We start from the raw sequence: 17,366 nt of genomic DNA on the forward strand, positions 1-17,366 counted from the left end.
AGTCAGTATTGTTTTACAGGTTTATTACATCCATTTTTATTTTCTGATTCAGGAATTGAGGATATGAACAAGATTGTGAGCTGTGTATCAAAATGTGAATATAGTGGTTTAAAAAAAGTCAATAAATTACTCGATAAATTTGCATATGCCTGGATTTGAATTAGGACCAGCTGCGTTTATTGCCGTCTTTTGAGATGCTAAAGCGGAGGGAAGACGAAACGACTTTTTCAGTAACAGTGGCTTGAAACCTGGTTCCAGGAGACCTAGTATGAGGCAACGTTGCTCTTTCAAACCCTGAAACAGGTCTCCTGAAACCATGTTCGAAGCCACAAAGAGTCTTCGTGTTCCCTCAGCTTAACAATGGAATTTTCAAAAGCTCCATGTGGAGGAGCATTTGGATATGTTTATTTAAATGTCACAGCGGAAAAGACTTGTAGGTTATTTTACGGACAGAGATTTTAAAATATCTTATTTTCAAACACCACATTTCTACTGTATGCATCAGTTCACAATTTCAATAAGCAATGGGCATTTAAAAAAAGATGCATCCCCAAAAAATGATGGATTTGAAAAACATTTGAAAATCGTATTTATATGAATGTTGCTTCTATCACATGAAAAGCAACTGTATTCCAGTTTAGAAATTTGTATTACAGTCCGTTCTTTCCACTGGCAAAGCAGTTCGTTGGTAATCAACCATACCTGAATGCTTGGACGTTTTCTAGCCACCCTTTGACCACGAATTCAATGACATTCTGATGACATTTGATAACAAGTATTAGGACATTCTGAACAGAGTGATCGTTTACTTCCACTTAAGAGACTATGGGGTTCAGGCTTCTACACTGGACATGTAATCCATACCTTTTCAGCAGCTTATCTATTAAAATAGTAATTTTCTTTGAGCACACAAACCATTACTGACAGCCTGATGTGTTAACATCCTGATGTGAACATTTCAAAATACATGCTCATAATGCATTTCATTTCATTACACAGTTTCAGACAGGCTATGCAGGAAATCAAGAGGCACAAAGTATCTTCAGCAAGCAATCGATACAGAGAAGTAGCACATGTTTAGTAAGAGCCTCGATTAACAGCTAAGAATGGAAGAAAGGTAAGCTTGTATCATACTGTACATGTAGGGGTAGTTAAAACAGTCTAGAATGTCACAGTAAAAGGGAAGACTAAATGTAAATACATACCATTAACGCACATCCACATACTGTATCCCCTGTTACTGGTCCAGATTTGCAATGTTACAATATATATTTCTGACTTAATGAAGCAATGCAGGCTTACACTGTACAATTATTTAAAATTACCAAAAAATGCTGTATTTACAAATCTATACACACACTGAAAACACAAACATCGGTGTCTAGTCATGTATTACAAGTTAAAGTCACTACATTTATTTCTTTTTACATTTTTTAAATGTATTTTTTAAAAACGGGGCATTATTATTATTATTATTATTTTTAAAACATGAAGCAATATTAAAAGATAGCCCATGTACCAAGTTGACCCCTATAGGGGTGGGTGGTTGTAAGGGGGGAGGAGGGGGGTGGGGGGGAGCAGAGTACTGCAATACGCCAGGAGTTCCACTCCCTGGACAACTGCAGCTTTCTTTTTACAAGTGGTTTTCAATCACATTGGGGTGTGCAGTTTCCATAACAAGTATAGATTAAAAAACAAGATGCTCTCAGATGTCTCGGACTGAAATTCGAAAGAATCCTAACATACACACTGGGCATGGAAATAGGAAATGTGGATGGACTTTCAGCACACAAAAAAAATAACATTCTATTTTATCAGCTGCGTGCAGATTATTAAAATAACAAAACTGTTGCACCCCCTCACTCACTTGCACCCATGACACAAATATTCCTCAGTGGATCAAAGACAATTATCAGGTAATTAAGGTGTATTTAGTGCAAATGTTAAAACCAAAAGTTTTTGTTTTTTTCTTTTAACTTGCTACAGTTTAAGTAAAACAATGTGTGCCTGAAAACAGTGGACATAGGCTTAGACTTGATGCACTCAGTAGACTGCACTGAGCCAAAGCAAAGTGCAAAACGTCTAATTTCTACGTTTAGAACTGTACCACACCACTACGACACGAACACACATTTAAATGTGTGTGTGTCTCTCTCTCTCTCTCTCTCTCTCTCTCTCTCTATATATATATATATATATATATAAATAAAATATTAACCAACCTCCTTGGCTCTGGTCGGTGCTTTGTGCTTGTATCTATGTTTGTGTGCGATCAGGTGAATGTAACGGACAGACAGACACAGAAGGACCAGAATAACACACACACACATGGCTTCACAGCCCATCCACTGGGACTCCTCCCTGCGAGAGCAGCTCTGTGATACTCCACTGCGCACTCTCGCCAGTCTCAGGACAGGGGAGGGGCAGCGAGAACTAAAAGAAACCATACCATGCTTTTCTTGTATGATAGTGGCAGCAAATCAAGGCACACTGTACTGTACTAGATCTGTAGTGTTGTGGTTGGAGGAGCGGAGAGCGGGCGCTCACTGGGCAGGTGCTTCGGCTGCTCGAGAATGGCTGCTCGGCCGGGGGGGGCGTACATGGTTACTGAGGCTATGTGGTTGTTCTGCATCACCTAGAAGAGACAAGCAGGGCAGGGCAGGGCAGGGCAAGGGGAGAGTCTTGTGTTAACAAGGTTACAGACTGGCTGTCAGAGATGGTCTCAAGTCCAAGTCGATCTGTATGTTTCAACACTCCTTTTAACCCTTTGCTGGCCTTTACATTCACATTTTATTAATGATCGTAACACTATTTCCTCTTTCAAAACATACCTTCATGAATTCCTGTATTTGTTCAGAACTGAACAAACTCAAATGATGTGAAATAAATGTAGCTGGTTTACTGGGCATTTCTCTAGACATTCAACTAGCTCTCGGTTTTAGTCTATGAACTTACCTCGAAAATCATTCTTTGCAGTCCGAAGCAAAAAGTAGATCCGAACGGGTTGCTGTTGTTTGCTGAAGATGACCTCAATAAACAAACACATTCGTTTTTAATAATCTCAACACACATCTACAGGGTTTCCACAGTGTCAAAACCATTCCAAAACAATAGCTGTTCCTATTTATTTATTTACAGTTTTGAATCAGCTTTTCGCTCCTGTCCTAAACATCTCCTGTATTGTATTTTATTTTCCATGCACTCATTACAGACGCAGGGAACCTGCCTGTCCCAATTTCAAGACACTTCCAATAGGGTTTGCCTACAGTGTGATATTCAGCAAGCGTGCGGTGTTACCTGTGCAGGACAACCGGCTTTTCCATAGGGTGACCAATATGCTCCTGAATCAAATCCCACTGAAACACAACACAAGAGGATGAAACGCTTCGCAACAGTCTAGTTTAGGACAGCAAGTCTGTTGTCCTGTACTTAAACTCACAAGTATTTATTTAAATCAACTCTCTTCAGTGTTTCTTTCTATTACGGAGGCATTGTTTTTAAATACAACATTTTTAAAAAGACACATGCAGGGTGAAAAAACTCTCCAAGCATTTTTTGCATAATTGTCGTTGATAAGACTGCCGATACGCAACAGAAATTCCCTCTCGTGTTTGATGAAACCTTGATATATAGAGGCCAGGGTTGGGGTCAATTTTCAATTCCAATTCCTTTTTAAAACTAATTCCAATTCCCATTCCCTTTTCATCAAATTGCAATTAGCTGCATTCTGTTAAAATGAGCTTCTCGCAGTGGCAACAAATGACTTCAATTGAAGTCCCTGTTAGTCAATTAAATTGGCTTCAAATGAAAGCAGTTGAACAATCACAACAATTATTACGTCTCTAAAAAATCAATTCCAATTGCAATTCCTTTGAAGGAATGGGAATTGATTTTAAAAATAAATTGGAACTGAAAAACAGGAACTGACCCCGACCCTGCTAGTGGTGAACTCCAGCCTCTCTTACCTTGCTGTATGTTGTCAAAGTGCCTGCTTCCGTCTGAGAATCGGCACCACCTGTAACACACACAAAAACACGACAAGCAACGTGAAATACTGCACTGCAGTGAAGGCCACATCAAGTGTCTGATGGGCCAATTACTCCTGTAAGAGAAAGCTATTTTAAATCTTCTCGAGTTTACAGCCCTCATAAAGATGAAAAGCCTGTTTAGGAGTATTATTCTTTCATGAACTCAATAATGGGAAATGACTGTAGAGCATGCAGCTGTGCAGACCCCGGAAAGTATGACCAGAATCAATAACCAGTTCCTGATCGTTATCCCAGACAGTACGTGTTGCAAGGAGCTCTCCCGGGTACAGCAAAGACACCCAGAGTGCAATGTGCAATGTTTGAACCTGGAGTTTCTGCAGTTTTAAAAGCTATTTAGCTAGCAATGATCAGCTCTGAGTTGCTTCCTGCTAGTGTTATGATATGGGCACGGTTCTTCTTGCACTGATGCAACATTACTAACACTAGGCTGTGTGTGGCTGAGGCGTCGAGGGGGTTTCCTGGACTCAGGATGTATTCAGGTTATTGCTTCCTCCTGCTTTTAAACCAAGGTCGTCAGTCTTACTCTTATGACATTACTAAGAGCTTCACAATATTTAAACAGAGTGACACTGACATTACTAAGGGCTTCACTGTATTTAAACAGGGAGTGACACTGACATTACTAAGGGCTTCACTGTATTTAAACAGGGAGTGACACTGACATTAATTACTAAGAGCTTCACTGTATTTAAACAGAGTGACACTGACATTACTAAGAGCTTCACTGTATTTAAACAGAGTGACACTGACATTACTAAGGGCTTCACTGTATTTAAACAGAGTGACACTGACATTACTAAGAGCTTCACTGTATTTAAACAGGGCGTGACACTGACATTACTAAGAGCTTCACTGTATTTAAACAGAGCGGGACACTGACATTACTAAGGGCTTCACTGTATTTAAACAGGGCGTGACACTGACATTACTAAGGGCTTCACTGTATTTAAACAGAGTGACACTGACATTACTAAGAGCTTCACTGTATTTAAACAGGGCGTGACACTGACATTACTAAGAGCTTCACTGTATTTAAACAGAGTGACACTGACATTACTAAGAGCTTCACTGTATTTAAACAGGGCGTGACACTGACATTACTAAGAGCTTCACTGTATTTAAACAGGGCGTGACACTGACATTACTAAGGGCTTCACTGTATTTAAACAGGGCGTGACACTGACATTACTAAGAGCTTCACTGTATTTAAACAGGGCGTGACACTGACATTACTAAGGGCTTCACTGTATTTAAACAGGGCGTGACACTGACATTACTAAGAGCTTCACTGTATTTAAACAGGGCGTGACACTGACATTACTAAGGGCTTCACTGTATTTAAACAGGGCGTGACACTGACATTACTAAGAGCTTCACTGTATTTAAACAGGGCGTGACACTGACATTACTAAGAGCTTCACTGTATTTAAACAGGGCGTGACACTGACATTACTAAGAGCTTCACTGTATTTAAACAGAGCGTGACACTGACATTACTAAGGGCTTCACTGTATTTAAACAGGGCGTGACACTGACATTACTAAGAGCTTCACTGTATTTAAACAGGGCGTGACACTGACATTACTAAGAGCTTCACTGTATTTAAACAGGGCGTGACACTGACATTACTAAGAGCTTCACTGTATTTAAACAGGGTGTGACACTGACATTACTAAGAGCTTCACTGTATTTAAACAGGTGCTTTTTTGTTAAACTCACCTTTTTTATTTGTAAGTGGAATCTTGAAATCACATCGATGATAACTAGAAAAATAAGAAAAAAGAACCAGGAAGGTGAGTTAATTGCCGATATTCTACGCATGCATCCTCCCCTCCATTAAGTATATTGGTTTATATTTGTGTCACATTTGTGTCATATAAAATATATATTTACAATGCAGACTCTCGCACTTGTACACTGTATTTAGGGAAGCTGATACTTACATATTAAAATTGTAATGACCAGGGAAATTCGTGTGTAGCACAAACTTTTTCACAAGATGAGTAGTGGCATCAAACAGTATATCCTGAATGAAAAGAAGCAGCAGTGTTGTATTTAACATTCGCTCAATACAGTGACCACAACACTACAACAATATTACTAGCGGATAGCAGATTCAAGGGGGGAGAGTGAGAATGCAGCTCTTACCACTCCAAGGGTGAAGTAGTTGAAGAAGTAGTCATTGCATTTGGAGGGAACCTGCTTGTGAGGGGAGGGAGAGTGAATCTTCATCTGCAGGGGAAACAGAGATTTCACAATTCCATTAGGGACCACTTGGCAATGTCACATGATTTACTTTGCGGTACATAAGACCCTGAGTGATTGGCTGTTTTGTTGGATGGATAAATTAGGAACATCAACTTAAACTGTGACACCAAGGACTGATGGGTCAGGTGTCTAAGCATTACCTTCCGTCTGAACTACACAGTAAATATAACTCAGGGATGGAAATAAGACTCCCATTGCCACCTGAGCTTGTTATCTATACTCTGTAGCTAATCAAGCTCGTAATAAAACCTGGAATTGGGTGAAACTGTTATTATTTCTATCCCTGTAACTGGTTGAAACCCCCCAAAGAGATGATATGGTATTGCACCCTCAGCAGGTTATCCCAGTGCTTTGTGTTTTGTATGCGATTGCTGCTCGTACCTTGTCCTCGGATTTATAGAAGACCTTGTGTGGTGACCCCAGAGTGCTCAGAACATCCTGACATGAGTCTCCGAAGTATATGCAGCGCTCCAGCACTCGAACCTTAGCATCTGCCATCACCCCGGGACCACAGCCTGCGGAGCACACAAGCACATGGCACTCGCAGAACAACTCAGCACATCATTTCACCCCCGTTTGCTTCGAATCCACAATGTCCAATTCCGTCCCCTCACCACAGCAATCCTCACAACAGGAGCTCTGAAGGTCAGTGGGTGTCCTCCGATCACACGACCAAGCAAATTGCCTCTTTACACCCAGAAGCTCGCGTCTGACCCCTAGAGGACAGAGGCCAGCCCTGCAGGTGTCCAGGTAATGTGCTTTTTATCTGCTTCTAAATATAACATTTCTGAACTCTTGTTAGTACACTATTTTCATATCCGTGAATTAGTTTGGAGTGAAGTACTTTTACTGTATCTACTGACTATATTTATCAGCTGATGGTGCGCAAAAAAAAAAAAAAAAAAGGCATGTGGACTGGAAAGCTCACACTTGAACTTCAATACCTGCAGTGAGGAGACGGAGTCTTAAACCTAAGGGTCCCGTCCCGTCTCTTAATACTTCGACGCACTCGGCAAACACATTCCCCAGAAAGCAGGCAAGAGGCATCGCTGGAGCCCTGAAACACAATGCAAACAAACACACACCCAGAGCGGAAGTGCTGTTACCAGCAGGGTCAAAAGCACTGCCTGCTGCAGACAGCAGTGTTTTCAATTCTACATTACTGTATCACCATCACATTCTTCCATTCCTCTGACTCTATACAGGTTAACTGCGGTGCTATTTTCAAATCTCAATATACAGTTGCTGGACAACTGGAAGGACTTGAGTTCTTTCTTTCTCTTTCCAAATCCCATGCCCTTGAGATAGTGGAGTTTATACACGCCCACCGAATAAAAAACTACTTTCACGTCAACATTATTATAGATAAAGCAACATCATTTCAGAAAATGCAGCTGCACAACTCTCACCGATGTGAAGCAAACATGCATGATCATATAAGAAGTACATATGCATCAGAGCAAAGCAAAAGCATTTTAATAAAATACATCAGGAGTCTGAATGTCTGAACTATAGTTAGGACTTCTCTTAGCTTTGGTATGTATCTTTAATGCAATGCATTTTTAGATTTTGCATGACAAATGCAGCACCAGTAACCCTGGAAAGGTCAGGGAGAGTTGGACAATTGTTAACTGTCACATGTCTGTGTTTTCCGGTGGTAATTCTGAAGAGCCGTGTAATAATGGTGGGTTCGTTTTGCATGTTTTTATCATCTGAAAGATTAAATAACAAACACGTATAGCAGTAATTTCATCCTGTAGTTTATAACGCTAAATTAGTTATTTTTGGAGGGGTCACACGCTGCACACTACACTCAGAAAATCCAACTTTGTTTGCCATTTCACATGAAGCGCAGCACTGATATCAGAAGCACAGCTTGTCTGCACACTCTTAACAAGGAACCATGCCCGCCCAGATAAGCCACATCTTGCATGAACACTCAGGCTAGTCGTGCGTCCCTTACTTGGTATCCTGCAGACTGTTTCCAGTGTAGATGTACATGCGTTTTACAGTGGCTCCATGAGGAATCTGCAGGGAGGCCAAGCCATGGGCAAAGTTAGGCTGTCAAAGCAAAACAACTATTGCTAGATATGTGTGTGTGTGTGTGTGTATAAATACTCTCTCTTTTTACACACAGACACACACACAAAATGTACATGTAAAGACAGCAAAAATATATTAATTGGAATCAATTACGACCAAAGGCTCCAAGTAATATTGTCTTAATAGACAGTTTGTCCAACTTGTACATTTTATAAAACTAGTAACCAACTATAGAAAGTAATGAATTTGTCTGATTTCTTGTTCCAGTAAAATTACAGCTGCCCCCGGTCGTTATTATTAGTTTGCCGATGCATCCATTAAGTTTGGCTACTGTCGTCTCCTATGGAGGAATATTACAGTTGGCCAGCCTGTGCTGTGATCGCACTACAGGCACAAGCAGAGCCCTCAATCCCAAAGAGAGAGATGCAGGCTGCGTTCTGACCTCATACTTGGGAGCTTCGTTCCAGGAGTCCAGTTGAAAGGAGAAAGACAGACCTCGGAAATTAAGGTGAAAAAGCTGCTCAGCTGCATTGTACACTGAAAAAGAAAGGAGGAGGATACAAATGTTCACGCTAGGCATATTGTGGGGGGTGGGGGTCCTAACAAGGTTGGGTCAATTCCTGTTTTTCAATTACAATTCAATTTCCACTTCCAATTCCTTTTTAAAATAAAGTCCCAATCCTTCGAAGGAATCAGAATTTATATTTTAGGAGACATAATAATTGTTGCGATTATTCAACTGCTTTCATTTAATGGACTTCAATTTAAGTAATTAGTTGCCACTCTGAAAAGCTCATATTAACAGAATATTGATCAGTGATGTGCTGGAATTGATGAAAAGGGAATTGGAATTAGAATTGGGAATTGATTTTAAAATGAATTGACCCCAACCTGGTTCCTGATAAAGCTATGTTGTACAGTGAGTTTGTCATTATAGTGTGTTTCTTTTTTTCCAATACATCACTAAAGCATGCTTTTGGGCAGCCTGATGAACAGCCAGCTGGGTCTGGTCAGAGCGCACAGAAAATCTATACGTCACCACATTCAAATCTAGTGTTTTTCTCGACAGGCGACAGAACGCGTTCCTCTTCTTACCTCCTGGGTGCGTGGCTCCAAAGGACTGGTCTATCTGCTCAATGGTCGGAGCTATTGCCTGAGAGTTAAAATGCACTCCACTTTAAAAAAAAATAAATAAAGAGAAAAAACAAAACCAAGACGTCACTACAAGCCTGTCAATTCAATATGTTATGAAGCAGCAAACACATCACTCATGCACGTCCACCAAAAGAAACACCAATTCAAAGATGATTGGGAAACTCACTATATAAATGATAATTTCATATGTGAATACGTGACTGTGAATGATTCCTTCCCAATACCCAGTGTGTACCTTGCTATCATGCATGTGCTGTGGTTTTGTCAATGCAGCTTTTAGTCCACATGACTCAGTGTGCTCGTCTGTTTTCCCTCTACCTCCCACTTGGTGTAATGAGTCATTATGAGATTTTGCTGACAAAAAGCTTCATCCCTTCACCTGAAGGCAGTTAAAATAACAGCAGCAGTGCCTGATCAGTTGGTCATGAATTGCTGAGCAACCCTTGCAACAAGCCTGTGTCAGCAGATTCACGGGACCACTGCGTGTCACTATCCGCAATCAAAGAGAACACTATAACTGCACGAGTAGGGATGAGGGTTAAATACACAGTATAATACTCACCAGTATTTCAATTTCACTTTGCTCAAGTCATAAACTTCAATTACCTAGATTTCAAATCAAAACACTGTTAACAGTTTCATACGGAAAATCATTAATAAGACATTATGCAATCAGAGCCACAGTTAGTATAATGACTTAACATAGCACAAGATCAAATCAGAGATGTAGGAAACACATAGTCTGTGTTCAGATACAATCAGTTCAAAGCTCAATGGCAGCTGTACCGGAATGCATTACCAGGGCTGGTGAGCAGGGTCAGGGCCAATTCCTGTTTTTCAATTCCAATTCCTTTTTAAGATCAATTCCCAATTCTAATTCCTTCGAAGGAATTGATATGTTGGAGACATAACTGTTGAGATTGTTCAACTGCTTTCACTTGAAGCGAATTTAACTGATTAACAGTGACTTCAGAATACTACTAATTATAAATTTGATCTGGGAGGTGTTGAACGTGATTATAAAGGAATGGGAATTGGACTTGGAATTGGAATTGAAAAACAAGAACTGACCCTAACCCCGCTGGCAAGTATGTTCATATAACTGGATTTATAGTCATTGCATTCCAAAGGCTGAGGTTAAGAAGTGTAATGAATTAGTGTAGACAATTAGAAGTTTACCTTCAGTCGCTGATTGCAGGCATCAAAGAGCAGCTTGATTCCGTCCTGAGTCAAGTTCAGTATGAGGTCATGGCAAAGAGGAGTCTACAAACACAAAGAGAGAGACAGCAGTGCAGGAGTCAATCAGAGATCCAAAGACATGCATTACAAGAAACTACACAAGGTAGCCACTGGCGGTTTCTATTAATTTCAGTGGAACCAGTATTTAAATTAAAAAAAAAAAAAAAAAGTGTTGTAAAATTCACTCTGGAATAAACATTGTGGAAAATTTCCTAATAGCACAAAGTGATGTCATCTGAAACAAAAAAAGCCTCCTACTGTGAAAGAACTACTGTATGACTAAAATAATTCCCAGAACTGTCATTCGTAATTTGAAAGAAGTTTGGGAATGAGAAGAGGCCGTTGTTAGCACACCATTCGGCCCTACTAGATTTAAAAGATTATAGAGAATAGAAGTGCTTTCTACAAGAAAGACCACAAGCAGGAAGACGATAACAATCTGTGCTCTTAATGCTACAATTACTCACAAGTGCACTGTCATTACGAGCACTGCCATGCACTGCTAGTCAGTAAAACACAAGCTTCCTGAATGAACACAAGACAGCTGAAATCTATGAAAATACACATAATATAGTAGAATGTGGTACAGTACTTCAATTATAATAAAAAGATGACTTACTAAAACACAGGTTCACTGTAACCTACAGTGGCATAAGGGAGTCTTATAGTAAACACAAAGTGACACTGTAGGAGTTACTATCCAAGGAGGAAGGCAGCTTGCTGTTTATGTACATGACAAGCTGGCCACCACTTGCCTTGGGATCTCATTGGAAGTTTTGTTTGATCAATACATGCTCGCAAAAAAAAAACAACAGGGTTAAATGGTATTTTAATCTTGTGTAATTTGCTGCTCAAACTGCAGATGCTATGCTCGGAAATCGGCACGAATAAAACACTCGCTCACCTGTTCACTATAGAGAACCTGCACGTTTCTGATGATGCGGCAGTGTTTCTGGAGAATAGCGATGGCCTGGGCCAATGGCATCCCTGCAACAGCAACGGGAATGGTTGCAATTAAAAACAAGGCAAAACAAATTCAATTTAGGACCGATTACAAAAGATAAAAAACACAAAACAAGACCCCAATAAGAGTGCAAACTGCTGATGCCAGTTCCTTCACAGCTACAGAAGAGTCTGACACATCTCTGCTATAAATACATCAAACCCACTGACTGCCTGTGGTTGCAGCACTCTCAGTGATGATCTCCGAGAAGCTAGGGCAAGGTGGACTCTGGTCAGGACACTTGGGCTGAGCAACAGCAGTGTTGGTGACTCGGATGGCAGTCTGCCCTGCAGCTCAATCGACCAGCATGATATTATGGGCTATAGTGCCATGCAGAAATAGATCTGGTTGTTGACCTGCATGGAATCCCACAACACTAAGATTGCATGTGTATGATAGGCACTGTAGTGCTGCACCCAGTGGGGTTGTCATAGACAACACAACATATTTTACGCAGAGAGATCCTCCTTCTAGACATCACTGGAATCGCACAGCTGCAAGTAAACAAACACTGTAAGAACTTCACTGAAGGTGGCCGAGTTCTGATGTAAACCTGCATTCCGATGAAGCAGTCCCTGTCTGTTCACAGTAAATACCACACTTACTTATTACTGGCACATCAACAGTCTGTAGTGAAAATAAGCAGTAGCCTAGGTTATTGTAATACTCAACATCAATGTGATCTGTTGTACACCTTCATTTTGATGTCATTAAGCAGTATGTCTTGTGTGATTAGATACAATTAATGATTACAATATGTAGTTTATTTCAATTCCCAGTGATTGTAGTTGTGTTCTCTGTATTAGCACTTATTGCCTGTGCAGTGCAGTGTGTTTTGGCTTATGCAATAAAGCCAGACTCTGTCTCAATCATGAGGACAAGTTTAGCTCCACCCCTGTCAGAGAGAGTCATCAGATGGCCACTAACATACCAATGATGTTCTAAGCAGTTGGTTTGCTTTACAAGTGGTTGTTCATAATCATAATTTGGCTTTCAGAGACGCTTTAGTACACTTTATTTCATTTCACATATTAAGAAGCACTCAATAATATATCACTAGATTTGGACTATAAATTCAATATTTTTAAATGCAATTTAATTATACAAACTTACAGTGTAACTTCAGATTGCTTGAAGTCTTCCACCAGTATTACAGTACAAAATTCACACAGTACAATTCAAGGCATTTGTCCCCAAGTTTTTGGAACCATTAGGAGCAAAACAATAAAAAAAAAGTAAAATGCGAAGTATAAATCAAATATCAAATAAAAATGGCCATGTGCAATCTGCTTTACGTTTGTATTTATGTACAGCATATGACCTCATTAAATACCACATCCTCATTTTGAAACAATCACAACACATGCTGTTTTTATGTCATTTGATACATTACATTTAGACTCAACTTGTGCGGTTAACAAAACTTGAGTAAGTTATCATAACAATATAGTTAAAATAACAGGTACTGTAGATGCCAGTTTAAAAGGCTCCAAAAAAAATCACGTAATGAATTTAAACACTTTTTTTTTTACCAGGAAGAGTAGACAGTAACACAGCAGAAGAAGCAGCCAGCCTGTTGACATTACCTAGAGCAAATTCCCATTGTTCATTTCCCAGCGATCTCTCAGGCACGACCTCCAGATCCAGCATTGGCCCGAACAAGAACCAAGAAGGCAGATTCGGAGTTCTGTGTGTGACTGGGCCGGGGTTTATAATACTGTTTAAATAATACTGACAGCCCTGAGCCTCGGCCCCTGCTTCAACGTAGGCTAGCCTGCACACCAGTATCACCACGAACACCACATTCATTAAAACCACTTCGTGCCAGACACAACTTAATATTGATATTACTATTGTGCAGTGTATTTTCCAGGAGTGTCACCTGTGTCTCCGTGAAATAAACAACGACAAACGACCGCTTCCTAATTTATAATACTACTACACACGTTCATACATCACATTTAAATAACTTGTTTTTAAAATTCTAAAATTGCGGTGACAGATAAATAATAATAATAATAATAAAATGACAAAGACTGTATTTATAATATTTCCGATTGCGTTTGCTTTGTTGTTTTCTTTTAGCACTGTATTACGTCTGCCCTGACTTCAGTTTTTGTATCCTTACCTTACACAATTTTGTTTAAATGTGTTCTATTTGACACAAATTGCAGCGCTACCGTGATGTCTAATATTCATGCTACACCCGTTTCCTTGTATATATATATTCACATGCAGTCCCTTTCCAATACAACTAAAGGTATATCTCTTCTACTAAGAAATACTGATGCTGTCTAAGTGTATTTCTACGCGGTTCTAACGTGAATTGTTGTCTACCCGATCACTGCCTGTTAGTACCACGGATTTCCTTATTCGTTTCTTTACGGTAATTGTCTACCGTGAACAACAACAACACACAACTTCCATTAGCAACACCAGCATCAGCTGATACCTCAACTTCCGGCTCGGACAGCGCAAGCACTTCCCGGTCAAACGGCTGCTGTGTATGCAAGTGTGTTCTACAGCATACATCCCATTGGGTCACTGTGTGCACAAGTGTACCGTATTAAGTGTCCTGTCTGTTTTTATAATGCATATGTGTTTGTAGGGCAACTTCTAGAACTCGTAAAATGACGAAGGGGACAGAATGTCTTTGTCAGCGAAGTCTGCGTATGGACGCTGGGCTGGATTCCACCAGATACTATAGATATGGGTCATTTCAACCCACACATAATTGCAATATTAATATGCGTAGTTACAGAACACTTAATGTGTCTCTCGCTTACATGTTAAGACATGTACAACGTCCAAATGTTACTACAGAACTGAGCATATTGTAGTAGGATACAGCGCTCCCTTGCGGCTTTTAAAATGTATACAGTATATACAGCACTGATTAACCAGTTGCCCAGTATAAGAAACAGATCCAAAGTGGGGGCTAGACATTGTATTTGAATCCTGTTGAATTCCCTTGGTTTGCATTTACAATTGGACCTGAAATAAAAGAGTGTTTTTTTCTTCAATTGGGATTATAAAGGATTATAACCAGGATGATATGACAATACAAATAATTGTATCAGGTGACTAATGCACTGCACTGAGGAATATAATACAATTATTGTCACAGTTTCTTATGCATTTGGTCCCATTGTATTTTCCTTTGTCACATGTGTCAAGGGGCCTGCAGGAGTAGAGAGGGGTGGCTCTCCGAGGGACATACTGCAAAGAAGGCAAGGCGACGTTAGAAACATCCTTGAAATGTGAAAAGGCATCACTGAAACACACACAAGCGAGCAACAGTAAGGCAGTTTGATGAAAAAGCACAATGGCATGACAGTTCAAAGTGTTGACTAACCTTAATATGAAGACCTACAAATTCCATTTGGAACTGACCTTGAACTACCCACTATAAACCAGATTACTGACTTTACCCTACTCAAGGTCAGAGCGGTCAGTAAGATTGACCTCTCGTGGCGTGGAAATCGTCCTGTATTGTACAAAGCACCATATGGTACATTTTTTATAGTATCTAGTTAAAACATAAATAAATACCACAAATAAGTAGGGTTACTATATGACTCCGTGTACACTAGGGCAGTTTGGGACAGTTCAGGCTTTTCAGCTCACAACCCAATGCATTCTGGTTAGTGTAGTCCTGCTGTGAAAGGTACCTGAGACTGGTAAAACATACCAGAATTGATAGCGTTGCGAGCTGAAAAGCCTGAACTGTCCAAAGTAACAGAGAGCTCCAACAAATCGCAAAGTTTTTTTCCTGAATTCCTCCTAATGCACTCTGTGTTTTGTGGGATTTTTTACTCCCAAAAGGAAGAAAGTGGAGCGGGAAGTGAAAGGTGATTCATATTTCATTTCAGATAGATTTTGGCATATTATGCAGCCTAGATCTACACAGAAACTTGTTAATAATGGATACAAACATTTCTAAAAGTAAATCTCAGTCCTGTATATATAGTGTAATAGTTCTGTATAGCAGCTGCATAAAGCACGTTGTATTATGCATCTCATTCTGGTGTAATTTAAACACCACCACGCTTCAGTGAATTAACAAGAGTTTCAATTTCCAGGAAATCTCTCCATACTGTTAGATGTGAAACCCCTTTTTGTTCTAGTTAAGTTACAGTTCGTGTCAAATACCTGTGTAATCCTCAAGATTAACATCATTGTTTCACATTAAAGTTCATCCTTTTTTTTTGTTTTTTTAAAATCAATGTTCCTGTTCATGCCTGGGAGTGGTGGGAACCAATGCTGTAATCCTCACTCTGAAGGTAGTGGAATGGCACTAAAATATTGATTTTCTTAAACATAAAATTCACATTTTATTTGTATACTAAACATCTAGTTACACATATAATATGTAATGCATTTATCCGATTTCTACAAGTATTTCCACAAAGTGTCTTTCTCCCTCTTGACAGAATGCTTTACGTGTGTGCGTGCGCGAGTGGCAGAACGATGACATCTGAGCTGCCTATAGAAAATAGCACCGGAACAGCAACTGGACTCGACTGGTGGGGACTGTACCTCTCCCCCAAATCAGACACAACAAATACACACCAGGTATTGGTTTGATAAAAGTTTATTAAGACAAGTGAAACAAAAACTTAAAAACACTTTAGATGTAACAAAAAAAAGTAGCAAAAGCAATATTTTGCAACTGCAGAATGAGATAAAGAAAAAAAAAATTAATACAAACAGATGCAACTTCTTGTTTAATGCGGAAATACAACCTCAACATGCCTCCAATTGCATCAATAACTTAAAACAATTTAAAAGAAGAATGTTGTCTTGTGCTAACCAGTAGACAGTAAAGCTGGTCTTAACGCCAGCATTAAGATATGCTATCAGTACACCAGAGCGTGCTCAAGAGGTCAATATCATGAAAACAAGAAGGGGATATTCAATACGATCTGGGCAACCATTTGAACCGTCTCATTACTTTTTGGCATCACATGTCACTGCCATACATAAACCAGATTTATAACCGTTGGCAAGCCAATGACGAACCTCAAATGTGCCACAATTACAGTATTTAATCTCTACAGAATTTCTTATTACAGCTGCATTATTACGATTACATGTTGTTAAGGGTGGAGTTGAAAGTGCAGAAGCAGATTATAGATGGTTTGATTTATTTCACAACCCAAGGCAATTCATGAACTTGTATGTAATGTAGCTACAGAAACAGAATTACCCCTGGGGTGAACGTACCAAAGTGTGCAGACCGTCTCTGGGACTGTGGGAGTGGGAAGCAGGTTTATCTGATCAATGAACTTGGAGCAGGATTGGGATGAAAGCTGATTTCTACATAACCCGAGAGAGGTATAGAGAGTGTACATGAAAAGAACTCCCACTAAATCAATGGACTCTTATCGCTGTTTCTAATAGAATGAAAAACACCCATAACTATATGAATTTAGAAATACTAAAAGCAACTTTATAAATTCAATGAGAAAAATTGACAAAGTCTTTTTCAATTTCATTAAAAAGCTACATTATTTTGATGCAGTAAACAGTAGAAGGCTTAATAAAACCCCCTTTTAAACGTCAATGATTACCTAATGCTCCCTGAAGCTTCGTATTAAAATATTGTA

At 39.6% G+C, this 17,366-nt stretch overlaps 2 protein-coding genes across 5 annotated transcripts in view; both read right to left on the bottom strand.

The window, feature by feature from the left end:
* Positions 1 to 8: 8 nt before the first annotated feature.
* Positions 9 to 14,302, bottom strand: LOC117425057 (phagosome assembly factor 1-like). Its single transcript, XM_034041715.3, is given in 17 exon segments — positions 9 to 2,596; positions 2,599 to 2,635; positions 2,956 to 3,028; positions 3,298 to 3,356; positions 3,966 to 4,015; positions 5,769 to 5,812; positions 5,993 to 6,075; positions 6,198 to 6,281; positions 6,699 to 6,832; positions 7,262 to 7,374; positions 8,281 to 8,378; positions 8,803 to 8,897; positions 9,456 to 9,535; positions 10,078 to 10,121; positions 10,695 to 10,778; positions 11,659 to 11,741; positions 13,344 to 14,302. Coding segments are annotated over 17 exon segments (1,437 nt in total). The 5' UTR covers positions 13,567 to 14,302; the 3' UTR covers positions 9 to 2,543.
* Positions 14,303 to 16,335: 2,033 nt separating this feature from the next.
* The window catches only part of LOC117425300 (core-binding factor subunit beta-like), a 30,333-nt gene continuing 29,302 nt past the window's right edge, over positions 16,336 to 17,366 (bottom strand). For all 4 annotated transcript variants that reach the window (XM_058993880.1, XM_058993881.1, XM_034042121.3 and 1 more), the window contains one exon: positions 16,336 to 17,366. This exon is cut by the window's right edge and continues 1,364 nt beyond it. The gene's annotated coding sequence lies outside the window, so the exon portion shown is untranslated.

Source organism: Acipenser ruthenus, chromosome 20 (assembly GCF_902713425.1).
Source record: "Acipenser ruthenus chromosome 20, fAciRut3.2 maternal haplotype, whole genome shotgun sequence".
In the NCBI taxonomy this organism is placed as follows: Eukaryota; Metazoa; Chordata; class Actinopteri; order Acipenseriformes; family Acipenseridae; genus Acipenser; species Acipenser ruthenus.